This window comes from Lepidochelys olivacea (assembly GCF_965140295.1).
Source record: "Lepidochelys olivacea isolate rLepOli2 genome assembly, chromosome: 9".
NCBI classification, from domain to species: Eukaryota; Metazoa; Chordata; order Testudines; family Cheloniidae; genus Lepidochelys; species Lepidochelys olivacea.
In genome coordinates, this window is record NC_140419.1 from 62917418 (window position 1) to 62945055 (window position 27638).

Below are 27638 nucleotides of genomic sequence, written 5' to 3' on the forward strand. Positions count from 1 at the left end.
TGAAGGCAGCTGTGAGGCTGCACAGCAGAATTACAGATAGCCAGGAACTACAAAAGCCCTAAGCCAGCAGCACCAGGAGCTCACCTGTATTGCACATGTTCTGTGCATTCTGCAGCAGCAAGAGTAGTCAGCAGGAATAGAAAATAGCATATGTGAAACACCTGCATATTGGGAGCTTGCATTTTCCATCTCTGGCATCTCATCATGCTGCTCTACATTACACCAGAGCAGATGGCCAGTCCCAAATATTCAAAAAGTGAAGAGTCAGCCCCCCCCAAATCGTAAAACTGGCTTAAAAAATCACAAGATTTCTTAAATAAAAACTTAACTTTTTGGTTCTTTTTCTTTGCCTTCTGGCTTCTGAGTCTTCAGAGTGCATTCAGGTCACATTTTTAAACTTTTCTCCACAAACAGAGCTTTTTAAATGGAAGCTGAGATTCTCCTACCATCACATGACTCCAGCTGCTGGTGTCTGAAGCAAAACACTAGGTATCACGAGACTTGAGATCAAATCATCACAGCTGGCAACATTGCCAGTGGTACTGCATTGAAAGTAATGGAGTTATGTCAGCATAAACCTGAAGCACTGGAGAATCAGATGCCTTCATTGTGTGTGATTTTAACTCTGTAACCTAATGCTGCATAAATGCTGGCTTGATTTATTAGGTTTTTTGTTTCTTTAAAGAAGAAAAATATGGAGCTCCCAGTCTTGCGGCACATATGGACTCCCATCTCTATAGCTGTTCAGCTGATGGAGCTAACAAATTCATTGGTTTTATTAGCAGAACTTGTAAATTCTTTAATTTAGAGCTCTACTTGACTTGCAGAACTTACAGGCTTTCTCCGCTTCGCCAACGGAGTTTTTAAATTCTTTGAACCAGCTGGTGTGTTCTTAGGACTCAGTTCTGCTTAGTGCTGAGCACCAGGGGTGTTGAGGTCACTCACTCAGCACCCATATGGTTAACACCTCAATCCTGAATTCAGATCTGGGTTGCAATCACTTGCGCATGCATAGAGCTCTGTGTGGGCACAAACATCTGCTCACTTGTAACTGATTGCAGGAGCAGGGTAGATTTCAGGACATGTTCCACCATTTATGCTAAGGGCTTGTCTACACAGGGAAATAGCCTGGAACAGCTAATGTGGAAAAGTTATCGCTCTTTAAATTCACACCCTTGCTTATTTCGCAATAGCTTCCCCATATAGAAAAGCCCATTGTGTGTGGCTTTCAGACTTTCTTGTCTTTGCTAAATACGAACCAGGGGTTATATTTTCAAAAATCACAAGTGATTTTTTGGGTGCCCAATTGGAGGGACTTTAAAGAGCCTGATTTTCAGACAGAGCTGGGCACTCATCTTCTGAAAATCAGAATCATTTATAGTACGGAGACTGGACTCCGTAAAATCAAGGCACACCAAGCATGAGTCATTTTAAAATGCAGGCTCCTTTTTTTCCAGACCAAGCCAGACCCTTCGTCCTCAGTGACATTAATGGCAAGTTTCCACTTAGAAACTGAGTGAATTGTTTTTCTTTGCACCTTCCCCCAAGTCCTGAATTTTTGAGTTTGATTTAATTACAAGGAAATGCATAGCATTGTACCAGCAGTAGTTACAGCTCATGTAATCAGATTATGAATTTATCCTAAATACTCAGATCTGTGTCTTAATTGTGAACTAGCACCCTCAATGAACAGACACAGAAGGAAGCCAGTGTTTTCAAACAGAACAATTTGGGATTTACTGGTAGAAACAAGAACTACGGGAAACATGCAACCTACCAAAGTAAGCATGTTAAACTCAGCTCTTTGACAAGTGATTTTGCTTTTTAGTTTGCTTTTGACATTGTTAATTGGAGACTTGGGACCAAAGAAGGCACTGAGAAAAGGGTGATTTTACTGACTGGTGAAGTCCCCCACCCCCTCACCTGTCTGAATAGTGCTAAAGCATTTCTGCCCGGAACATTTGAAGCCCTCTTTTCATGAGCTCTCAACTGTAGGAGGGTGTTATGGGTCCGTCCATAAATTATGTAACACATTTTGGGTACTTTACAAGACTCATCCACGCTGTGTAATGCTGAAAAGGGCCCGTCCCCCAGCTCCTGCTCTCAGATGCCTCCACATACCACTAAGGGATGTATCCATCCCCTCTGCTAGCACCCGGACTGAGCACTCTTCCTCGTGCATACACACGTTTTAGTCTACCATCCCTTGCAAACAGTCCTGGACACCTTTCTTTCCCTCCCTCCCGTATATGTTTCATCCTCGCTCTGTCTAGATACCCTGCGAATCACCGCCAACAGCGGCTCTGCCTTCTCCTAATACCCCCCAGACACATCACTGCCTCACCAAGGCATTATTACACCCAGGCACCTCCCACCCCCCCGATTTCAGTCCTCTCTGCAAACACCTCCACTATAGAGTCATCAAGGTTTTCATCCTTTCCGCCACGCCCTCCAGGACTTTATTCTCTCCTGCAAATTGCTCCACACCCCACGGGTTAAATACTCCTACGCCTCCGGTCTATAAGCCCCACGGTGCCCTGCACTGGCCCCGTCGGCAGGATCCTGAGCGATCGTTCGGTGCCGCGGCATGTATCGTTTTTTGGCCAGACATACGGCATTCTTTCCGGGACGCACGTTCCATTCCATTCACAGAAAACCCCCTTTTTTCAGCCGTCGCTCCTTGACAGGCTGCTGGGGTTTGCTAGGCGGAGCCCCGCGAGCGGCCCTCTGATTGGCTTAGCGCGAAGGAGGGGGCAGGGCCGAAAGCACAAAACTTGCCGCGCCTGGGTGAAAATAGCTCTTAGAATTTAGTCATTTTCACATTGTGACCTATTGTCTTCCTGTGCAGAAGAGAAGAGCGTTTCCCTCGCTGATCATGGCCAGCCCCACAGAGAACATGAACAATGCAGGTTAGTGCTGCCTCCTTCTGTATTAACTTTCCCCCTTCTCCTGTGAGTTATTACAAGTATATTTGATCATTGAAATGCAAATGAGTTTCTATTCATTAATGTATTTGAAAACTCTTATTGACCTTTTCTGGCTGTTTTGTTAAAAACCTCGTAGCGCTTTATATGTTTAATCTTGCCTGTCATCCTTGGAAAATCCAATTTCTAAAAAGGGATAATATCGAAGAGGTTGGTGTATCGGTTTGAATGCTATAGTATGAATTAGCTGCATCACTACCTCTGATCTTCTTAGTGGGGAGAAGTAATTGTTCAGTGCGTTGGTATTTTTCAAAAGATCTCTCTTCACCCTCGCTTATAGAACTTCTCTCTATTCAATATAATTTGTTGCTCTAGATTAAAATCACAATAAAGCATCATCATAAATGGTGTTAAATAACTGAAAAAAGGTTTTATTGAAAACAATTCATATCACAAAAATTATTTCCACATGCTATTTTAAAGAATCCAATATGCGGTGTGTATTTTTGATTATTTGCCCTTAACCTAAAACCTGATCAGAGGAAAAATGCCAGACTTGTTTCTTTATTTTTAAACCAAGTACAGTGAGCTTGCTCTTTCATCTCTTCACTCATACTAAAGAGGGAAAGGTGTTCTCTTAGATATACATTTTGTATGTGTATTTACTTTGTTTGTGTACACCGTCCATGAAAAAGGACAGTATACATCCGATGAAGTGAGCTGTAGCTCACAAAAGCTTATGCTCAAATAAATTGGTTAGTCTCTAAGGTGCCACAAGTACTCCTTTCCCTTTGCCTTAAGTAATCCTTGCCATATTTTAAAAATAAAGTTACACAAATAGACTCTTTCCCCAATAATTAACATAAATCATCACACAGCAACTAAAATATATATCTCTGATCTTTATGATCTTGCAACAGTATCCTCCCAGCATCTCTCAGCCCCAGAAAACAAATGTACTTCAGACCAAATTTCAAAAGAAAAGAAGAAAGAAATAGATGTGTTCCTAAAAGTCCAGGTCACAGGTTTGTGTCATGAAGAGACATTCCTTTTATTGAAATAATAATAATGTGAACAAAAAACCAACTGGCATTAATAATAAAACTCTGCCTCGTTTCAAAAAGCCATCAGTAACCAGCCATCCAAAATGTCACAAATCTTATAGTGCTTTATTATGTTTACAGATAACTGCAACTTGGGTTCAATTAACATTTTTTTTTGTGGGATCATAATAAATAAATAAAACCAACAACCCCAAAGCCCGGCAAGCTTTCCTCGCTTTCTCCAACCCATTATGCTGTTCCACAAAGCTAGTGTGAGTTGTTTAACATTTCTAAAGAGTAAACTTCCATGTGGAACTGTGTTTTCACCCTTTGGATAGAATTTTGTGGTCTGATCCTCAGCTCATTGCACTGGCTTCAATGGATTAAGTGTTCCAGGATCGTACTGTTGTTATATTTCTTCCTTCTTCTCATGAATGTTAAAGGATGGGTAAAAACAATGGGGAGTCCTTGTGGCACCTTAGAGACTAACAAATTTATTTGGGCACAAGCTTTCGTGAGCTATAACCCACGCTCTTGTGGATTTGTGTCCCTGCATGCAGGGAGCAGTATCCGTACATAGCCACATTTTGATAAAAATCCCCCCTGCCCCAATTTTTTTTCTTGATCGTGTACTGATAGGCACTGACCATGAGAGGCAGCTCCAGCTGCCAGACTTAAAGGGTACAGAGCAGTGGCTGCAGCATTGAACCTCAAAGCCTGTAACGCCTCTCTCATGGGCAGGCAAGTCAGCTGTCTCCAGTGTTAACCCTGATTCCTTCCAAGGCTGTGGGGGGAAAAAAACCCATCCTGGAATCACGCTCCTGTAAACTGTTTACTAGCCATTAATTATTCCAAGCAGCACCTTCTCTTCGGCAGCTTTCTCCCCATGAAGCCTATCTGCATTGTGTTTCTGCCGAAAAGAGCAAATGCATGTTGTACAATGGAAGGGAAAAAAGGTAGACTGCTTTACTGAAGATTAGGGAAATATTCTAAGGGTTTTCCCCTCTAAACTGTGGTAAGAACCACAAAACAAGTTATTTATTAGGGACTTTCAGAGAGCCAAGATATGTCACTCAGAAGGCGCTCTTGCAGCACAATTCTACCTCCTCTTGCCATACTTTAACTAAAAACAGTTGCTGGTGGATAGAAGTTGCATTGTGTATGTTTCCTGCCATCTGCAGATACCCTGTGTACCGTTAGCCTCATTCTTGAAATGGCACAAGGATCGGGGCAGTAACCGTTATCTCTCACTCATATGCACACACCCGCACGTGCCCGGGCACACCCACACAGAAGTCGGGCTTCATCACATTTTCGATTATCTTGTCTGTGCTTGTGTTTGTAAGTGGTTTTAATTATAAGCTGTAAATGCAGCAGGAGAATTTTCTGATCTTTCTGAAAGCTGTTATGCATGGGTGACCGATGAGATCTTCCTCTGAGAGTGGTACTCTCAATAAATAGCCATGAATTTACAAAGATAGAGCTGGATCGCAGCTAAGCTAAATCCAGAGTAACTCAGTGGATTTAAACCTGATTTATACCAGCATAGATGAAATCGGAATCCAGCTTGTGGATCTCCCAGTAGCTCACCAGGATCCATTTCAGTTTTGAGTATATCAGTTCTCATACAGGTCGGAAGGGTTTTTTGATTGTGTGTTTTTTTTTGTTTTTTTTAAAGTCTACTGTCAAGAAAACCTCAGTGGAAATGAGCACATAGACAATAGGCTCTTGTATGTGATTATGATTGAACTTGAAGCCAGCAAGGCAAGGAGGCTGATGGGTAAAGGAGCAGGATGGCTTTCCATTTTAAACTTGCCCTAATCTTCATGAGTATTGCAGGGGGTCTCCAACTCACAGAGGAGAGTGTATTCCATACAAAATCTAATCATAACAAGCTTTTCCTTGCTCAAGTTGGCTTGCATCAAAACCTTTGGGTCTCATAAACACATTCTATTGTGGGTTGAGGAGGGAGTGCGTGTGAACAGAAAAAGCTTTCAATAGTCTTTCAGAGATCAGAGCAAATGTTTATATTGTAAACTCTTTGAAGCTAAGATCTTATTTTAAGCTCTCTCTGCAAAGTGCCCAGTGTGTGCTGATGTGATCCCAAGAACATTACATGCTTTCTGGAGATAATTAGCCTCTTCTGGAGGGAAATGATGAGGCAAGGTAGTTTTGGGGGTCAAGGCATGGACCTGGGATTTGGGAGATCTGAGTCCTATTCCAGACTCTGCCACAAGCTTCCTGTGGGACCTATGAGAAGTCACTTGGTCTCTCCGTGCCTTAGTTCTCCATATGTAAAATGGGGGTGTCAGTGCTGTCATGGGGATGCTGTGAGGACAAATCCATTGGGCAATTAGCTACACAGGTTTCCAGCAGTTGAGGATCTGGCCTCTTAATGTTTGTGAGCCAGCCATCTACTATGGTGATGGGCCTATATATAGGTGGCTAGAGAGACCCAGCTGACAGGCCTGTTTCTGCTCACACACCAGCTTCCCAGTGGAGGGACTCCTGACTTACCCCACTCTGAGGGAGAGCAGAATCTGGCTCTGTGTAGTGTAGAGTGGTGGTTTGTAAATGTGCTGAAGACTCTCTTGCGGTCCTGTGGTGCATCAGCTCAGCTCTTCTTTCTGCAAGTTTGTAATGTTTCTTTATTACACTCCTAGGCTACTCTGTAAGTTTCTCAAGGCCAGCTGTGTGGGGGGAAAATGGCAGTGGGTTAGTGTCTTCCCTGCTGTAATTCTCCTGAGGGCAATGGAGTTAAACCAGGGAAGACTTTGGCTCAATGGGTCAAAGTCGGTGATGTGACTGGTTGTGACAATTAGTTTGGCTACAAGCCACAAAGTGCTGATGCACCAGCTGGTGGGATGTCCATTGAAGTCAAAGGAAATAGCTTTTATTTGCTCCCAGCTGCATTTGGCACATTCTTGCTGGTGGAGCTGCAGAAGGGACATGCTCACTCCTCAGGGGGGAAGAAGAACAGTGCACCATCCATCAGCAACCCTGCTGCTCCTTAGCTGGCTAGAATTGCTGGCTCTCTTACAGCCCTCATTAGCCAGAAAGCTGGTGCCCATAGCAGTTGGGTGGAGTGAGGCTGAAAAAGTTCTGAGGGGGGTGAGGAAGAGTTGTCTGTCCAGTTGCTGAAGCTGGTGGTCTGGGGTCGGCTCAGATGCATCCTGGAGTACATCTGCTGCTCTACCCCAGGCTGAATGACTGCGCGGCTTTCCCAGCACTCCCTGCTGCATTTCAGATTGGCAATTCTGTAGGAGGAAAAAAAACCCTAAGCTTACAGTCCCAGCTCATAGCTTCGCAACAAGGAAGTCAAATTATAGAGGAGACTCTGCCAATTGTATTTATATTGCTTGATTTGCACGTAGCTGGAGGGCTGGTCCTGGAAACTCACTCAGCTCCCAAGGAGTAAATACAGGGCTCCTTTAAAATCCTGACAAAGTTTCCTCTACAAATTTACATCCCTTGGTTTTCCCCCTCCCATGCCCATTTAAAAACCACTGGGAGGAATCCAGTGAACTGGCATGATCTGATTCTGATCTCACGTTGGTGGAAACTGGGAGTAACTATTGAAACTGGTGACATTACTCTCCGGTAAGGCAGTAAGTGAGATCAGAATCAGGCCCAGCATCTGTCTCAGATTCTCTGCTGCACAACTGCATCCGTGCTGTTGCTGGCACAGTTTCAATCATTCTGTAGACAGAGCCCTGGTGTTCTCAGGTCACACTCATGAGCACCACTGCAAATGGGTGGCTGCACAGTCATTGGCTGATTAGGACATGTTGGCCAGTCAATCACATGGATAACTGAGAGCAAGGGGTTGATATTCATATCTGACCCACTAGTCCATAATGCTGAGAGCATAACTGGGATTGGCTGCTGGGGTGTACATGGCGGGGAATGCTGGGGGTGGATAAAGGCACGCCCAGGCAGCAGCTCCTCCTGTGTTCCATTTTGTACATGGCTAAAGGTGACCATCCTACGGGAATGCTCTTCTGTTCTACAGATCACTTCAAAGTTGCTTTTCTAGTCCCTCCCCCTTACTCAGATCCAGGGTCTGACTCTGATCACTCTCACATGGGCTCGACACTGGGGTAACATCACTGACCTCTGGCTCCTAGTCTGTCTGCTCTACTCAGGGCACTGAATTCCCAGTTCTCCCCCAAAATCTGGCCACTGTTGATGCGAGAGCCTTCTCCCATGCAGCTCCCACCACCCAGGACAACTACTGTCTTTTCCCCATGTCATCTGATTTTCAAGCTTCACAGCAAACCTCTTTCCTCCTTTTCCCCATAATTTCCCTCTCCTTCTGATATCCTGATCCCCTTTCCCACCCTGCCCAGAGTACTCCTGGGTTCTGTGTGTGTGTGTTTGCCTTTGCCTCCGAATGACTCACCGGGCTGATCTATTGACTCTTCAGTGCTGCCAGACGACCTCCATGACCTCCTGAGGGAGTTTGACGAGGTGATCGAAGACTTTGACAAGGGTGAAGTTTGTCAGTATGAGCAGCATCTGGAGGAGCTGAAGAGAAGGACCGTCCCCAGTGTCTATGACAGTGGCATCGATGAGCTAGAAAGTGAGTTTTGGGGGCTGTCGGTGCAGAATAAAAGGAGTCATGGTGTTCACCTGGGGCGGGGATGTTTCATCACTGGGGAAAATCCCACTGGGAGGGACAAGGGGAACTTGTCTGCCTCTTCCATCCCCACCCAACTGCTTACTATCTTGCTGGAGAGCCCTTGAACGTGGCTGCAGGGCTCCTGCAATTTTACTTCCTCAACAGTCTGTAGCTGCACCTCTGGTTTGTTCAGTGATTAAACTTCCAGGTCATTCCATCTTTGAGCATCCCCATGTTGGCCACACATTCATGGGTCTCTTCCCTCTAGGGCTTTAAGTAGCATCTGTGCTTACTTTGAGGGGCTGTGGTATTTGTGTGCCTGACAGGTGCATCTTTAAAGTCAAGGGTTTGTCAGCCTCTACATTGTATCCCCCATGCGAGAAGGGATTTAATGGCTTCACTGCTGCATAACATGCCAGGGTCTTGGGCCAAAACCCACCTCTCTGATCTTTCACTGCCCTCATGTGCCTGTGATAATCCCACTGAAGTTCCAGATCACTCTGTTCCACCATCACACCCAGACTACAGAAGATGCCGTTAGATTGAATTTGGCCTCTGCTGGGCTGGTAAAAGAGCGTTGTTCCCTTTTGTAGCTGAGATTTGTAGCAAGAGTGATGCAGTTCAGCAACTCAGCTGGCAGAAAGTGGGACCCAGCAGCTAGATTTGGGAATCCATGTTGCACCATGTTGGCCCCTGTCCCCTGCTGGCATCTTTATAATGCCCCTGTGGTTCTTGGAGCTAGATGATGCCTCGGTGCAGTGACTGATCTTGTTCTGTATGCAGGTACCAGCACGTCTCCTGGGAGCAGTTTAAACTCCAGTGAAGAAGATCTCAACACGTCGGCCAGCACTGCTAACTCCAAAGGTAAGACCAGGACACCTCTCCATCAAAAAGTCCCCTTCAAGGGGTACCATGGGGAATCCTATTTAAAGTGTCCTCAGGGTAGAAGTATGCAGGATCTGAGCCCATTTCCTCAGCAATGGCCCTAGAGAAATTGAATGCATTAAAGGTAAGGTGCATTCAGTTCAGTAACTGCAGCGTATCCACGTTTTTATGTGGGAATCCTCTCTAGAGGGGTGTGTTCTGTGAGGAATGGAGAGGAGAGTCGACTCCCTCTGGATTGCAGAACATGCATGATGTTACCGAGCTATGTTTCTGATCCAGGCTGGAATCCAATCTGATGGGTCCATTCAGAGCTCATGGATCCCAGCCCAGAACCTTGATACTGAAAGGGTCACCCAGCCCTGGCACTGACAGAGGGCCTAGCAGAGGGTGATCTCAGAAGCAGTGCCTTGCACAGGAACAAAAGCAATACTTGGGTCTGTAGCCCTGATTTTCCTTCTACATCAGAACGCCACTGATTTGCTTGGAGTCACTCCTGACTCACCCCAGTGAATGTGAGAGGAGAAGGGGGCCCTTGCCTCCAAGCTGTCAGTTCCTCCTAATATTCAACCCGAATTTTCCTTCGCTTAAATTCAGCCCATCAGTCCAGGTGACACCCCTTTGGGCCACTCCAAACCCCAGGAGCATGTTGGCTGGGCTGAACTGGTTGTGCTAATGGGGATACAGGCTGGTGGTTGCACAAGGACCTCTAAGGAGGTTTGTTCTGGGGTGACATCCTGTGTCCCCTGTAGAAATGAGACTGGAATCTGTATGAGGATTCAGAGATTAGGGAGAGTCCCCTACACACACTTCCATGCCACAATAAAGGAACCATGGCTTACGTGTCTGATGCTCTCCCAGGCGTCTCCTGGGGACACCACCATCATCCCTCAGGCTCTTCAATTCCTAGTCAGGACTTTGGAAAGGCTATCCCCAGGAAAATCCATCCCACATTTTGCCCTAAAACGAGAGTGTACAGTGCAGGGCCTTGAGAGATTAATAAGTGCTCATGCAGGGCTGATGTGATCAGTAAAGATCACAGTATATGCATCTTACTGTCAAGTCTCCGTGCGTTGGTTTAAGGCGTTCCCAAGGACCTGGGCCGTAATGCCAGGCAGAACAATCATTTTTACTCCAGACTGGCCATCAGAAATACCCCACAGCCCAGTTAGCTTTCACATTAAGGCTACGAGCTAGGGATGCGATTCCCCGGCTCATGTACACGTGCTCACGCCAGCTCAGTGAGCACTCGTATGAGTATAAAGAGCGGTGTCGTTGTGGTAGCCCAGGTCGTGACTGAGGAGGCACGCCTGAGCTGTGCTGAGTGCAGACCGCCTTAAAACAGCGGGTACGTGCTTGGCAGGGCTCAGCCACCTCTGCTGCAGCCACCCGTGAATACCGGGCCTCCGCTGTTGCAGCTGCATGGAATGAGCTCCAGTGTGTGTGCACAAGCAGGGGAATCCCACCCCTAGTTCACGGTGTAGACCTAGCCTGAGGCTAGTCTATAAACAACATCCCAGATGTTCCAAATCCTTGTGACAAGATGCCCCAATGGGTGATGTTATGAAAGCAGTAATAGTAGCATGGCCTGAGCAGCCATGGGCAGAAGAAGCTTAGGAGAATCCCTTTTGTGACCTGCACTGGGATGGGTGTGGCATGCCGAGCATCTGACCATGGATCTTTCTCTCTGTTAGCTAAACTCGGGGACACACAGGAGCTGGAGGAGTTCATTGCGGATCTGGATAAAGTGCTAGAGGGTATGTATGGAGCCTTGATCTCTGCCATGTTTTGGTGACTGCTGAAAGCTAGATCCTCCACTGGTGGCCATCAGTGCAGCTCCCCTGAAGTCAATAGAACTACGGCAACGGACCCAGGCTGACGATTCGTCCCTAGGCATGACTGTGTCTGACCACGCCTCTCCCTGTTCTCCACCCAGTGCAGTCCCTTGCAGGAGCTCCGCCTGTCCTGTGGCGGCTGCATCCTGCTCTCCTTTAACGTTAGGAATTGTACCTTGACAGACAGCATGGGAATCTGGCAGGTGTGAATTCTGGCCTGCTGCCTCCAGGGCTGTACAGCCCCTGGGCTGGAAGGTGGTGTCTAGGCTACAGTGTGTCCTCCTGGGTTAGTCTGGCACAAGGCAGCCATGGCGGGGAATGTAATCTAGTGTTTAAGGGTGGGGTTTTCAATGGGAGTTAAGGGCCTGAATCCCCTAGAGCACCACTCAGCTCCCATGGAATCAATAAACCTGGGCTTCTAAGTCCCTCAGGCTTGTTAGAAACACCAGCATTAAACACTAGTGGAATCTGGAGATCTTGGGTGAAATCCTGGCCCCATTGAAGTCCATCGCAAAACTCCCCCTGACCTCAATGGAGCCAGGATTTCACCCTGGGATTCCAGTCTAGTCTTTTCCACCCAGTTGCTGGGGTGACCTTGGGTGAGTCTCTCCTTTCCCCTCTCGCACCACCCTTTCCCATCTGTCAAGGGGGGGGTGATGATACTGTCCAGCCCTGAGGGAGGTGGCTGGGGGGGGCCTGACAGTTATTGGTGAAGTGCTGGGCATGCCGCACTAAATTCTACAGTCTCCATCATTCAGGGCTACATTGGCCCAGAGTGTTCAGGGCAGCCCTAGCATGCTGCCGCCCAAGCTCTGCACCCCTGCTGCTTCCTTGCAGCCCCCCTCTAGTCTGAGGGGAGAGGGGAAATGACAGCACTTCCTGATTACATTTGTCTTGCGCTGTGCTGGTGCTGGCAGGAAACCCCCCAGAGAGAGCTGGCCCAGGTTGGATTTCCCCTCACTCAAGCAGCCGGCTGCAATGAAAAAAAATCAAATCAGTGTGGATGTCCAGCATATAGGATCATCTGTGGTGACAGCAGGAGCTCAGGATAGCGGGCTGGGGCTGGGCTGGGCTGCTATTGGACGAACACTGACCAAGGCCTGTAACACTGGCCTTTACTGAGCAGGGCGAGAGATCTTTCCTGCAACTCTTTGCCTGCTGCATTGCTCCCTGCTAATGAAACCTAGGGGAGTTTTACATATGCAGGTGCGAGAGGGTTTCTAGCTTCAGTTTTGTCTAAGGGAAATCCTTGCTCTTTTCTGCTATCCATATGCAGGGATACTGACTGCAACCTCTGGCCCACTTCTCTAGAATGAGTAAAAAGCTGTAAATGGAATCCTCTCCCATTCCTTATGGCTCACTTGGAAGAGAAGCGGTGATAACAAAACGCTGCTCCCCTCCAGCACTTGGCACCCAGGCATCTCCACGCTCTTTGCAGGATGGCTGGTCTCCATCTTTACAGATGGGGAAACTGAGACACAATTAAGGTCCAACTTTCTAAAGTCATTTTTTGGTGCCCAGCTTAAGGCAGTTAGGGTCTGACTGTTTTCAGATGTGTTGAGCAGCTCCCCTGGAGTTCCTTTGTTACTCAGCACCCCTGAATGTCCCCCCACAGAAGTCAGAAGTTCAGCTGGTCATTGTTGAAACGTTGGGTGTTAACCCCAAGCAGAGCCAGGAGCCGGATCCAGGAGGCCTGATTCCCAATCTCCTGCTTTAACCACTACACACACACAGCCTGGCAAAACAGGGTTTGGGTTTCCTTTGCATTGGCTGAGTTCAATGGCCTAACAATACATTTTCTTCTTCGCCCTGCAGAGATGTGAGATGCTGTCTCTGGCCAGGAGCTCTGAGAAGAGGTTATGGCAGAACTGAGATGTTCCACCCCATCCTTTCATGTTCTGCTCTGGAAGAGCAGGGTCTAAAATTCATACCCCGTGGGGCAAGGATAATACAGACACGCTTTCCATCTGCAGAGCAACTGTCCAGCAACAACAGACCTCAAGTGCAAATCCATCATGCCTGAGAATCCTGGCAGGTTTCCTTCTGTCATCTGATGGTCCCTCTTCAGACAATCAGCATACATGGCAAATACTGATTCATCTCAGGGTGGGGAGACCTGCGAGTTGGGATTTATTTAGGTACTGGCCTTGGCATGTTTCCTTCTGCATTTGGTGGGCTACTAACCACAAACTTTCCACTTTCAAGGCAAAATTTCTCCAGTTGTTACCCATAGCACTCCTCCACCCTCCTCTTCCCAATGTATTGTCTCCCCATCTCTGAGGGTAGGGTAGAGTGTTCTGAGGAGACCTCTTTACTCTGAGCAGAATTGCAAGTGCTGGAATTGTAAGCCAAGGTAAGCTACCCCTAGAGTCCAGAGTCCCATCTGTAATGAGAAGGAAAGCAGGGTGAAGCCTCTTTATTTCCCAGCTCCATCAGGGTCCTCTCTGAGACATTGTACAGTATTTCCTGGGCCTGTGGACAATGGTTTTGCTCTTAATGAACCTCCTGGCTCCTGCAGTACTTTAACACTGCAGGGCTCTTTGGCATCAGTGGTAGCTCTTCTGGCAAATACCACCTGCAGCAATTGAGGGGCATCTCCATTTTAAAGTTGGCTAAATGTCTGCTCATGCTCTAGGCACCTTCCATACGGGTTTCAGATGGGTTAGGCTAGCAATGGATTGCCATTTATCGTAGTTTGAGTAGAGAGAGACCCATACTAACCCTCTGGACCTCCATTAGAGGTATAATGGGACTGTGCAAACCACCAGAGCTGAACATCCCTCAGCTTTGGATTTGGGTCACAGCTTTACAGCTGATAACACCAAATTTTGTGTTGATCCATATTGACCAAAGGAGGCTGTTGAATCCTAACAAACGGCCTTTAATAATGATTCCAAGCCAGATCTTCAGCTGCCATAAATTGACGTATCTCCGTTGACGTCCATGGAGCAATGCCAAAGTACCACCAGCTGAGGATCTGTGCAATGAGGTGTCTCTCTTCAGGTTCAGGAAGATAGCTATTGCCTAAATTAGTGGCTTTCAACCTGTGGCCCATGAACCCTTGGGGGTCCATGAACTATGATTTCCAAAGGGGTCCACATCTCTATTTGAAATTTTTTAGGGGTCTGCAAATGAAGAAAAAGTTGAAAACCCCTGGCCTAAATAAACAGATAATGGTTCTTACTTTTTCATAAGTCCCCAGCTGTTTACTGGATGTCTTCAGACCAGACCCTAAGTGCCTCTGTCTTGAATGCTTGTATTCTGTTGTAAATATTGTAAAATAAGGACGATTCTAAATTTTTTATATAGACATGCATGTATTTTATGAATAAAAGGATTTTGTGGAATTTTTGCTTTGTGTGGATTTGCTCTGTGAATGCTGTCTCCAAGGCTTTCCCATTCCTGGAGTTTCAGAGCTGTGCACTCAAGTAATCTTGTAGTTATAGGGTTGCACCGAACTCCATGGACAAAGGATCTGTGATGGGAGCTGGGGCTAAGTGATTCTCCCAAAAGGGATATGTTTGACCCTTGGGTCACCCTGAGAAATATCACAGCATTCAGACAGAAGTAGCCAAGCAACGAGGATGCTTGAAAAAGACTTCAATGGGCATGGTGGCTCATATGCAATGACTGCGTCCTCTGACCCCTGGAGCCCTTATTACAGCAGAGAGGTGACTCTGTGATAGTTGAGGCTGAGACTTGTTTTTTTTATCTACAGTCTCCAAAAACAACATGCTGAGTCAGATGGTCTTGAACATGACTGTGCTTCAGGGGAGTGTCAGCAGTCCAAATCCGAGTCCATTTCACCAAAGGCTTCTTGAGCTACATCCCCCTAAATAATAAATCCAATGATATCCCAATGTTATGGTTCTGATAAAATTTTCTCACATGTGGGGTTCAAACTATGTCTCTGATCCTCCCCAAACTGCTGTTACCTGCTGGGGATTGTTCTCAGCTACTGTCTGGCAAACCACTGCCTCTTTGAGGAAACACTGTTTAGAGTTGTTTGTGTTGATGAGCCAGAGGAAGGCACTTGCATGGCCGCAGCAGGACAGGGCGTTGAAGGCAAGTCCAAGTGTTCATGAGCAGCCTGACCTTAGCATGCGATGGCCATTAAACCCAAACGGCACCTATGCTACTGCAAGTCTGAGCATTGCCCTTGTCAGCTTTGTAAAACGTGTTTGTGCACCTGAGTTGCTCTCTGCATATGTTCTCTAGGACTACTTCAGGAACTTCACTGCTGGTTTACAAGCCAAGAAACTTTCCTAGGGAGACAGGCCACGTGGGGTGGGGTGGAGAATCAAACTGGAGAACAGGAGTGTAAGACTGCAAGGGACAGGATGAGGTGTGAGTGTGACAGGCTGTGCACAGATGAATGTCTGGATGTGTAGGTGAATGTCTCGGTGTATGTTTTTGAGTCAATGTGTCTGAGAAGGGGCGTGTGTGGGGGGGGGAGGTGTGAACTCTGTGCCAGGGGACTGGCCAGCTTAAGTCAGGCCTCCTACAGCTGGTGCCTTGGAGTGGGTGGCTCTGATCTCACAACTGAGCTGGTGGGAGTTCTGCAGCATGGACCAGCTGAGTTTCACAGAGAGCGGAAGCAGGCAGTGCTTGGGCTGAAGCTGTCTGGCTCTGTGTGTGTTTTAAACAAATGTTGTGTACAGAACAGGACATTAACCCTTGACATGATCAGAAGAGATCATCAGTGGAAGGGCAGAATGCCAGCACCAGTTTATAGGGCACCAAACTGATATTATTCATCAAATATTAGGAACATGGGGACTCTGAAGGGAGCTGAACTAGGATTGGGTACTAGAAGAAATGAGGATGAGTGCTGGTACTGAGGGTAGATGGGAAAAGCAAAGAGACTGGGTGTGGGAACAACAGCGTTTTCTCTCAGGGGCTGGGGAAGGTATCTGACCACTTCTCACATTTCAATTCTCTGTTTCAGTCTTTTTCTAGTTCTTCCCTTTTTAACCCCCCACAAATTTAAACCTCACTCAAGAGGATTGAGTCCCCTTCCTTCGCTTCTTGCCACCTTTGTCTTTGTTAAAAGGAGGATGAGCCCAAACCAAAACCTCAGACCCTGAGCTGCCCTAAAGGTGTACATTGGTGGCACTTGCTTCCCTGATGTCAGTGGAGTGTTACTGATTTACATCAGCTGTGGCTCTGGCCCTTGAGCTGGGTGGGAGGTTGAAACTGGATCCAAGCTTGGTATCCATTGGCTCACAGAACCGTGTGTCTCCTGGCAAATCATTATTTATTTGTACTACTGTAGCCTACAGGAGCCCCAGGCATGGCCCAGGGCCCCACGGCATTAGGTGCTGTACAAACACAGAACACACCGATGAGCTCTGCCCCCAAAGCTGACCACCTAAGAGCACAGCTACGCTCCCCCTCAGGCAGGCCAGTTCAGAGCCTGGCTCCACTGAATTGGGCTCACGCTGCAGGGCTAAAAATAGTTGTGTAGCTGCTCCTGCTACGGGTGGAGCCCCCGTTCTGAGACCCAGCCCCATCACCCGACTTTCAGAGCCTGGGCTGTAGCCTGAGCAGAAATGGCCACACTGCCATTTTTAGACCTGGATCATGAGCCCCACGAGCCAGAGTCAACTGACCTGGGCGCTGCAACTCCCAGCCAGGGGCATTTTTGGGCAGTGTAGATGTACAGTGCCTATTGCCATAGCAACAGATGCCTGGGCAAAGGTGCATCCACCTGCATAAGTACCGTGCAGGGAAAGCGGCAAGGACCCCAGAGCGGTGGGCAGGTAGGGCACTGCTGGCATGGCTCAGTGAGGCTCCCTGGTGCTTGGGGTACTGCACTGGTGATGGGAGATATGGGGCTTTGCCCTGCGGGCCGCTCATTGAGATGTGGGGAGGAGGAGGAGACAGAGAAGCAAGCAGGCCCTAGCCTGATCTCCAAGACATTCTGCAGGGCACTGAGGGCATCTCCAGTCCACTGTGGGATGCTCAGTGAGGCTGGGTGGGCAGCTATAGGCCATTTTGGTCACAGCATGGTTTTATAGAACAACTTGTTCAGACTTTGGGCGCTGAATACATCCATATCCACATGGCCAGGACACAGACTGACTCTGAATCATAGAATATCAGGATTGGAAAGGAACCTCAGGAGACTCATCTAGTCCAGCCCCTTGCTCAAAGCAGGACCAATCCCCAATTTTTGCCCCAGGTCCCCCCTCAAGGATTGAACTCACAACCCTGGGTTTAGCAGGCCAAAGCTCAAACCACTGAGCTATCCCTCCCTCCGTGAATAAACATGTTCAAATTAAACTCCTGCTTCTCTTTATTCCATTGCACAACAGCCTGAATGAAAGGGGCTTGTCTCTCATTTAAAATGGCCTACAGTGAGAATCCGGGGGCCTGATTCTTTTCTCACTGCTCCTCCCACTCAGAGTAACCCATTGACTTAAATGGAGATACTCCCAATTGGCAGTGGGATAAACTGGAGAAGAATCAGACCCCCAGCCCTGGAACCCATCTTTCTGCCTATGGATTTTAGTTTGACTGTGCTTGGAAATACGGGTGTATTGGAATCTCCTTCCTTAGATATTTTTAAGGTCAGGCTTAACAAAGCCCTGGCTGGGATGATTTGGTTGGGGATTAGTCCTGCTTTGAGCAGGGGATTAGACTAGATGACCTCCTGAGGTCCCTTTCAACCCTGATATTCTATGATTCAACAATTTCCATCCTACCATCTATTGGTCCCAGATTGCTTTTTTTCTGAATGAGTCCCATCGAGTTGCTTGTGCTTAAGAATGGACCTGGAATTTCCCTCCTTTCTTGCTTGCAGGGGTAGCCTGATTTGCCAGAAGATACCAGGACTTCTATAAACTTGCTGCCTCTGTGTTCTCACAGGGAGCACTGTGCCCTTGATTACGCCTGTGCAATCTCACTGCCTGCCAACGATAACCTCAGTGGCAGCTGGCAGCTCCCTTGCCCTCAGTGCATTTGCACACATGCAACTGATTGGCCCTGTAATGGGAATTTAATCAATGATCCCATTGAGGCTGTACAATGGAGATCAGAGCTCTGCTGAGCTGTACTGCTTCTTCAGGACTTTACAGGGATCAAAGCTATTAACAACAGCCCTTAGTTATTCGTCAGGAGCTAGTGCTCAGAATGCACCCAGCAGGTCTAATGACCCCTGTGCAAGACTGTGCACCCCTCAAGCTCCAGTTTGAGGGTTTCCACTGCACTTCAGGGATGCGTAGGCTGGTGATGTCCTCTGTATGGAGCTGAGCCGACCCTGGGAGCAGATCTGGTGAGTAAGCAGTCTGACACAGTCACTTGTCAAAGTATAACCACAAACTATAGCTAAGAGTTTCCCTTGTAAATAAATATCAGCATCACTTTCCCCTCAAACTATTTCTGTCCCCTTCTAGCTATATGTCATGATGCCCTGTTCCTCATGATTTCCTGCTGATAAAGTGAAACGATGCACAATTATGTTTGATAAGGAGATGCCATCAGAACAGGAGAGCAAGAACATGTTTAGAGTACATTTGCTATCAGCAGTTAATTGATGGCATTAATGTTATTTAAAGCCTCTAATTATGATGTCACATGATCTGATAGATCCATTTCTAACAACATCCCCAAAATCTACACTAAAAGAACCTTAAGGTTGCAAAGTTACGCACTCAGAAGTTAGGAAATGCCCCAATTAAGGTTGCCTGCTGAGGCCTTCCGCAGCTGGGGCAAGATTTATAAATATCCAGCAGTCAACTGCTCTTTTAGAAAAAAGGGATCTATGGTGTCTTTAAAAAGGGACTGACCAGCACTCAGCTGCAGATGGGAACGTGAGCTTTGTGATGCGCTGGCAGGGGAAGGAGACCTTTAGACTACCTAGTTCCTCCTCTGATTGCACAAGCCCTGCCTCTATAACATGGAAACACCTGTTTTTTTCATGGCTTCCTGGGACATGAGGGGGCTGCAGCCAGCATGAGCTGTGTGTCCAGGTGCAGGGGCTAGGGCAGCTCAGCTGCAAGCACAGATGGTACTTCCTGTGCCAGGGACTCTAACCTGGAGTCATGCAGGCAGCCCAGCTACAAAGCAGTCTAGTTCTGAGCCCTGTAGCAAGCAGTGGGCCAAATGTATGCTGGGTGTTGCAGTGGATTTATGCCAGTTTGCAGGCCTCCAAGTGACCCTTAGGCATCTGCCACCATCACTATTGCAAAGATGACCATCCATTACAGAAAACTCCCACAAAGTGAGATCATTGAACCTGAAAGAACAACAATTGCTATGGCCCTATCCTATTTCCCTGGAGGAAGTGTAGCCTAGTGGCCAGAGCACTGGTCTGGGACTCTTAAGACCTGGCTTCTACTCACTGATTTGCCATTGGTTGATCTTGGGCAAGTCATGTCACCTCTGTGTCTCAGTTTTCCCTCCTCTCCCCCAACTCTGAAATGGGTGTAACGATACTGACTTCTTTTATAAAGTGCTTTGAGATCTACCAATGAAAAGTGCTGTACAAGAAAAAGGTATTACATTATTATTTCAAACTCATCCTTTCACATATACCCATATGAGATGGAAGTTATTGCGCTTGATTCTCATTTCCAGAAAGGCCCATTTATACCATTCCAGTTGTGTAAAGGGGTCTTAAAGTGGGAGTGGAGGACCTACAAGACTGCCAGAGTGGTGTGGATGGGTCTGGATGTAGATGACAGTCAGGCCCATTCTGGCCAAGACTTTCCTGAAGTGGTGAGTTTCTGGGTGGTTTGTTAAAGGGGATGACCTTTCAGCGGGCGGGTGCTCGGTCCTCCTGGAGATCAGGCCCCTTTATGGTATCCCAGCTCAGGCATCCCAAATCCCTAGCCACCCCTGAAATCTTGGCCTAGATCCATGTCAAAGATCACTACTGGCAAAGGGCCATGTGTACAGGGGAAGCTTGTGCTGCCCCTGGCCATGCTGTACCTGATCTGAGGATGAATCTGTCCCCACTGCTGCTGCTCTAGTGCCTTTCAGCAGCCACTTAAAGGACAAAAAGGCAACTTAGAGGTGGTCAGTGAGACACACTGAAAAGGCTGCAGCAGCTTCTATGAAAGGTCAGAAGATGCCATATTCAGAGCTGCTCAGCATACTGTGGGAAGATGCCATATTCAGAGCTGCTCAGAAGTTTGCCATGCGGTGCCACGCAATTGGGAGAGCAAAGTGGATTGGGAACCACAGAGTGGTAAAAGACTCAACACTTAGGCTATATCAGCTGGGACAGGACAGAGCACTAGAGAGTGTGTTATAGGGACTCACCCTGAACTGGGGAGGGCTGGGTGGGATGGGCCAACTGTCACCTAGTAGGTTTCACCACTTCTATGAGTCATTCTATGTAGCAGCATCACCACCAACACTGTCTCTGCATACCCCACCCACATCCCCTGCCCCCTTAGTCCTGTGTCTGCAGTTAGCAGCATGTGGGAAAGTATTTAAAAATTCATCTCCAGCAAGGGTTGGAAACCAGACCTCTCCCTACTGGGCTTGCCTGGCTATGCATGCTATGCAGAGCCGGTGAGGTTAGCCACTTCCTCGCATCGGAGCCACGCATGATGTCAAGATTCCCAGAAGACATCTGCTAAACACACAGCGCAACGTGACTCGAGGAGTTGCCAAGCAACCGCTTCTATAAATATACGCAAGCCCCAAAGGTTCTTTCTAAGCAGCAAAATAGTAGGGGCAGCAAAATGTGTTAGTGATTGTTTAGTGGGTGAGTTGCTGGGAGGGGTGGCTGTTTTTGCGCAGGGCCTTTGGCAGCACAAACCCTTGAGTCAGTGCCGAAAGCCGTCCGTTAAAACATAAAAGCTGAGCAAACTCACCCTAGGACCTGTGGGCAATGCTGGCTCCCGCATGTTCTGTAGTGATAAAGACCCCGCAAGGAGGATCCAGTCACCATTCTGTTGCTGGTGCATGAGCCAGAAGAAATGGAGATCTTTTCTTCCCTGGCTGTGTTGGCTATCCCAGGCTAGCCAGGTGCAAGATGTAGGAAAACTGACATTTGCCATTAACACCAGCAGATCTAACCCTGAATCCACGCAGGCAGGAGGGACATTTTTACAGCTTCCTGTGATCACAATCTAGGGGTACAAACAGGTGTTTGCTCTTAAATGGGAAGTGCTCTTCACTGTCGTGCGTGGCTGTCCCGCGGGACATCCCACTTAGCAGGTGTTTGCTGTACCTTCCTTTAGAGCTGGTCGAAATTTCTCACATTTCAATAATTTGATGCAAAATATCCACAAAAAATTGGCAAAAAAAAAAAAAGAAAAGAAAAAAAGATGGAACAAATTTTTTGGGAAAAGTCTTTTTTTTGCCATTTGTCCCAACCAACTGGTTGACGTTTTTCAAATTTGGATGAAAATTCTCCTTGAAATTTCAGAGAAAACAGCCAAAACTTCAAATAAAATAAAAGAAAAAGCCAATGAACCAGCTCTCCCTTCCTTTAGCATCTCTAACATAAGGTGTTAAAACCTGCGCTGTCCTCCCAATGTAGGGCACCAGCAGCAAGTGTGACATCCTCTTTGCTATTGGGTCCTTTGCACCCTCTTTCTTTAGGGCATGGTCCAATGTCTTGTCTACTGAAGTCAACAGAACGACTCTCATTTCTTAACTTCAATAGGGTTTGGACAGGCGTTTATTGCCTACAATTTAGGCCCTGATCCAGCAAAGCCCAGAAGCACATGCTTAACTTTCAGCTACCGAGCAGACCCATTGATCTCCGAGATATGCAACACCTGCTGTGTGGAAAGGATGCCCCTTATCCTGCAAGAATTCTTCACCCGTGGTAAGTGAAGAGCTGTGGAGGAGCAGGGTGTACCCAAGCATGATGATAGCTTCCATTTAATTTCACAGGCCAGAGAAAATGTGGTTTTGAATATGCAGAATGGAGAGTGAGAAAATAGTATCCCTCTCACATGTCTGTGGTGGACGTGGTGCAAAGTTTATCAGCCCCGATTGCATCCGCTTGAAAGCAGCATGTGACAGGCTGGGTGTTTGCTACTCCCTGCAAGCAACATAGTTTCCCTCACCAACCTGGTTCTTTGCTGGAGGGTGGGGGACAGCTTGTGGGACACTCCCAACAACCAAACAGCTCTGCAGAGAGAACAGAGCTATTCAGACTTTGTTTAAAACTCCACAAGGCCTCTGAGATCTCAGTTTTGACCCCAACCTGCCCCTGGATCTCAATTCCTGAACCACCTTTAGCCAAGATCTAACCCTACACCTACCTGTGACCCACGCTCCAACCACTAGGCCTGATTATCAGAGGCAGTGCCAGACATCAACGGCTTCAAAAACTATAGATTAAAATGTTCTAGATGGGCTAGGTATTGTTACTAGCCGGCTGCTGTTGCTAATGGTGCACTAAGATCACTTTTAATTTCACTTCTTCTTTGGAATTAGGAGTCTTTCCTAACCATCTCATGACCCTTGTGATCAAAATCTCCATTACCCCTTTGTGAACAAGCCAGGGAAGAAATCCCCACAGTTGTGGTTCTCTTTTTCCACATTAAGAAAAGGAGTACTTGTGGCCCTTAGAGACTAACCAATTTATTTAGTCTCTAAGGTGCCACAAGTGCTCCTTTTCTTTTTGCGAATACAGACTAACACGGCTGCTACTCTGAAACCTGTCTTTTTCCACATTGCGAGGTGGGAGGAGGTAGTTACCCACTGTCCTGCCCAGACATTTCACAAAGAGACAGAGCTGTTTCCTAGCACCTTGAAATGCTGCCGTGCAGCAGGGTGTGTTGTCTTGCACACCTTCCTGCAGAAGAGGGTGAAGCAAAGGTCGTCTTCTGTAAAGCACTAAAAGGGAAGGAGCTCCCTGCTCCCTTCCGTTCCCACAAAATATCCTTGGACCAGCTCATCGTGATGTAGGGGAGTTACACCAGGGATCAGCCTGGCCCCACAGATCAGCAGCCCTTGCTTGGTTCCACTCTTGTCTCTGAGCCTGAATGTTCCAGCTCCCAGGTCTACACAAGCACTCGTGCAGTGGGGTGGAGGTGCCATGCTGCAGGTGACATCACTTGGGTCTCTATATCTGTTCTTCCTGGGATGGCTGAATGGACATAAGTTGAAGTTCCCCTGGAAACCCCAATGACCTGAGCAACACCCGCTCTTGTTTAGGTCCAGGGCACAAGGGGCTAGGTGTGATCTGCTGTTCAGGGCAGGGCGATTGTTGATCCAGGGTGTTTCTATCTTGTCCTGAGATCTTCAGTCTGGAGGGTCTCTGGTCCCATCCTCGAGTATTCACAATATTAGAAACTTGTGTCATTTCATCACTAGGGGGCCAGGTCAAATCCAGCCCAATATGGTGTCCCTTAGGATAGAGAAGAGTAAAGATGCAGTAAGATGCAGTAAACCCACCAGGTATCCTGTAGTTGGGGTGTTGCACCCACACACAGACCCCCTGGCTCCCTGCCTGTCCCCTTGCAGACTAGGGCACACAGCTTTGTTGGGCAGTGTCGCCCCCTGGGGCCTCATCTGGATCCTGCGGTCATGAGGATTGCTGACCACAGGCTGCAATGCCCCCATATCCCTATCACCCAAGTCAGTTTCCTAAGTGATAGGGATATGGGGGCATTGCAGCCTGTGGTCAGCAATCCTCTCCGTGACCGCAGGATCCGGTCAGTTTGCAGGAGCTCATTCCCTTCTCTGGACTCTAGCGAAGAACCACCACCTGTAGCAGTTCGTCGGCAGTCTCAGCAGAGAGGCTGAGGATTGAACAGGGCACAGAGACCTTCTGATGCCATGGAGGGCCCTCTGAGTGAGAACTGAGGGGCACAGACACATCCTTGGCAGGGCATGCTGAGTGGCAGTAGTATCGCCCTGGACCCACCGGCTCTGCAGAGACCTTTACTCCCCAGGGCTGTCAGCCCAGCGCCTCCCACCAGTGCTGAATGGGCCGTTTGACGGTAACGGACAACAGGACAGGTTGCTTGTAGCCCCGTGAGCTCCTGCAGAGGAGACAGAAGTGATGGAAACCACCTGTCAGACCAGAGCAGGCAAGTGGGACTCATGAGTAGGGTGACCAGATGTCCCATTTTTAAAGGGACAGTCCCGTTTTTGAGGACTTTTTCTTATATAGGCACCTATTACCCCCCACCCCTTGTCCCCTTTTTTCACAGTTGCTATCTGGTCACCCTACTCATGAGTCCCCTGGCACGCCTTTGAGGCTGCCTGTTTCTTTACACCACAGGGCAGGTTGCCTAGCAACTCTTGTTGTCTTGCTGCCATCTGCTTTTCTTATAAGCCATACGTCACACACGGGGCTGCCTTGAGGCAGGAAGTGGCTAACCAAGAGCCTGGCAGCAAATCACACCGACCCAGAACAACACCTGCCTTGGGAGCTCCGCTGTAAACCTGTGCTCATTACAGAGAGATGCCCCATCTGCACCCGGCCGGGAGCCAGGGTCTGTAATATTATTTATGGCCATAGGGAATCTGCTCTGCCACTGCCCACGGGCCCTGGGGAACTGACACCATGAGCCAGATCCCCTGCTTGTCCAATAGACAAGTCTCCATGTTGGGAATTGGGTGAGGTTCATCCCCAGTCCCCATTGGTAGCACAGTTCCAGCTGGCCAGACCTGCTGAGCTCATATGTACCACAAACGTCTGAGTTTTTTTCAGGCCAGAGCTCCTGTGGTCACATTGACCGAATGTTTCCTCCTATGCAGGAGCACAGGTGCAATGCTCCGTTGGTGCTGGCGGCCTCTCTTAAGAGGTGTGGGGAAAGCATTCCCACTAAGACATAGGGACTGACCTCCTCCCTCACATTTCAGAATCTCCCCAGTCCACACCCACATAGGAAACTCCCGTGACATTGCTATTGGGCACAGCACTGAGGTCTGTCAGAACCCTTGAGAGATGGAATTCGTGGCTCGGTGAAGTAGCACATTCAGCAGCGGCTGGGTCGCCCCTCCCCCATAAAACACCCACAGCGCACAGTCATCCTTTGCGATAAGGGTGCTGCTACTCACAGTGTGAATGCTTTGGCCACTAAGCGAAAGCACCATGGCAAAGGCAGTGCCCTGGGGAAAGGCGCGCCCAAAGCACATGATGCTTACAAAGCCGTGAAGCTGTTAACCACAGATCTCCAGAGACTGGGGCCATATTCCCTCACGCTTATCCTGCTCTTCATTTAAATGGAACTAGTGGGCTGTAGCTCACGAAAGCTTATGCTCAAATAAATTGGTTAGTCTCTAAGGTGCCACAAGTCCTCCTCTTCTTTTTATGTGCTCTAAGGGACTGTTCCTTGTCCTGGTGTTGCTAGCAGGGGGCTCCACTGACTCCAGTAGCATTGGAGCCTAAATTTGCCACATCACTCAGGCTCCCATTTATATTTAGACTTCTAGCTGTTGTAGAAGGAAACACTTTTTGGACAATTAACCTAGTTCTCTTCTAAAACTGCCCCCCCTGGCATGTGGTGTTGTTGTAGCCATGTAGATCCCAAGATATTAGTGAGACAAGGTGGGGGATGTAATATATGTTATAGGGCCAATTTCTGGTGGTGAGAGAGACGAGCTTTCAAGCTTACACAGAGCTCTTCCTCAGGTCTGGTCTACTCTACTCTACAGACTTACATCGGTATCACTACATCACCCAGGGGTATGAAAAATCCACACTCCTGAGCGACATAGTTATACCAACCTAAACCCTAGGGTAGACAGTGCTAAGTTGGTGGGAGAGCTTTTCCTGTCAGCATAGACAGCACCTCTCATGATTAACTGCGCTGACAGGAGAGCTCTCTCCTGTACACATAGAGCATCTTCATTAAAGTGCTTCAGCAGTGCAGCTGTTTAGCTGCCCTCTGAGAGTCACAGCTACATTCAAGGTACAACAGATTGTTTAGCATAAGTAGTTAATGCATACTTCAAGGGACTATTCAAGGTGAAGTGGCCCATTAACTTTCCTCTAGTCATATGGGGGGAAAGGAAGTGTGTGTGTGTGGCAGGGAAGCAGCTGGGGGGGGGAAGGGGGAGAGATTGTTAGTGGGTTTCAGATTGCTGTAATAAGCCATAAATCCAGTGTCTCTGATCAGTCCATGATTTTTAGTTTCCAGCAAAGTTATGAATTTAAACTCCCAAGCTCATCTTTTGAAATTGTTGTACAGGTTTCCTTCGAGGATAAGTACCGAGAGGTCAGATATAGAGTGATCACTTTGTGAAAAGTGTTCACCCACAGGTGATGTGGTGTTTTTGTCTTTTATCGTTTTCCTATGTGAGCTCATTTGAGAGTGCAGTGATTGCCTGGTTTCACCCACATAGTTGTTATTGGGGCATTTAGCGCACTGGATGAGGTATACCACTTATTGTGATAGGTATGCGTAGGACCCATGGATCTTGAAAAGTTTGTTGTGGAGGGTGTTGATCATTGTAGGAATGGAGATATGTCTGCGGGTTTTGCATCTGTTGTTCTGGCAGGGTCTGGTGCTGCTTTGAGTTGGTGGGTTCTGGTCTGTGGGGATCTTGCTTCTCATGATGCCATTGGAGAGGTTGGAGGGTTGTTTGAAGCGCAGAAGAGGGGGTTCAGGAAAGATTTCTTTCAGGGTGGGCTCCCCATCGAGTATTTGTTGTAGCTGTTGATACCTTGTATGTGTCCCAGTGTGGGAGGGTGGGTGACTGCTAAGAGTGTGTAATCAGAGGGGATTTTACTTCTGTATTGAAGCAAGTTATCTCAGGGTATTTGGGTGCCAATTCCATGATGTGATCTACTTCTCTGCTGGAGTCTCTTTGTTTGGTGAAGGCAGTTTTGAGTGTGTTAATGTGTATATCCTGGACGTTCTCCTTGGAGCATATTCTGTGGTATCTGAGCGCCTGGCTATTGAAAACAGATTTCTTGGTGGTTACTGGATCTGTGAAGGTAGGTGTGATCTGTGGGTTTCCTGTATATAGTTGTCTGCTGGGTTCCATTGTTGAAGCTGATCCTGGTGTCCAGGAAGTTGATGCTGATGTGGCAGTGTTCCAGAGAGAGTTTAATGGATCAGTGGTGGTTGTTGAAGTAGTGGTGGAAATCTCACTGACTCAGATGTGGATATAGGGGCAGCTTCAGGCCACCAGAGGCAGGCTAAGGATATGATTGCTACCCTCAGCCCCCAAAGAAACTGTGGGATCATCAGCTGCATTTCCATACTTCAGACCTTCATTGAGTCTGGTGGGCCCTTGGAGTTGAGCTCCTGAAGAGCAGGTGAGCAGGAGTCATCCTCTCTGACGCTGAGGCAAAGCAGTTGGTTTCTTTGCTGGATGTGAATTAATCAGGGCAGAAGAGATTCATTATCTAATCAAGAGCGCATAGAAAGGGTGGGAAGAGAAAGCTTCTGAGAGAGACAGC

General features: G+C 47.8%; 1 protein-coding gene across 1 annotated transcript; it reads left to right on the forward strand.

The window, feature by feature from the left end:
* The first annotated feature begins 2783 nt into the window (after positions 1-2783).
* Positions 2784-14643, forward strand: LOC311525757 (regulator of cell cycle RGCC-like). The gene is made up of 5 exons (XM_084638097.1): positions 2784-2909; positions 8394-8549; positions 9372-9452; positions 11165-11227; positions 13121-14643. The coding sequence occupies exons 1-5, from the start codon at positions 2876-2878 to the stop codon at positions 13126-13128; spliced, it is 342 nt and encodes a 113-aa protein (XP_084494223.1). The 5' UTR covers positions 2784-2875; the 3' UTR covers positions 13129-14643.
* Positions 14644-27638: the final 12995 nt, after the last annotated feature.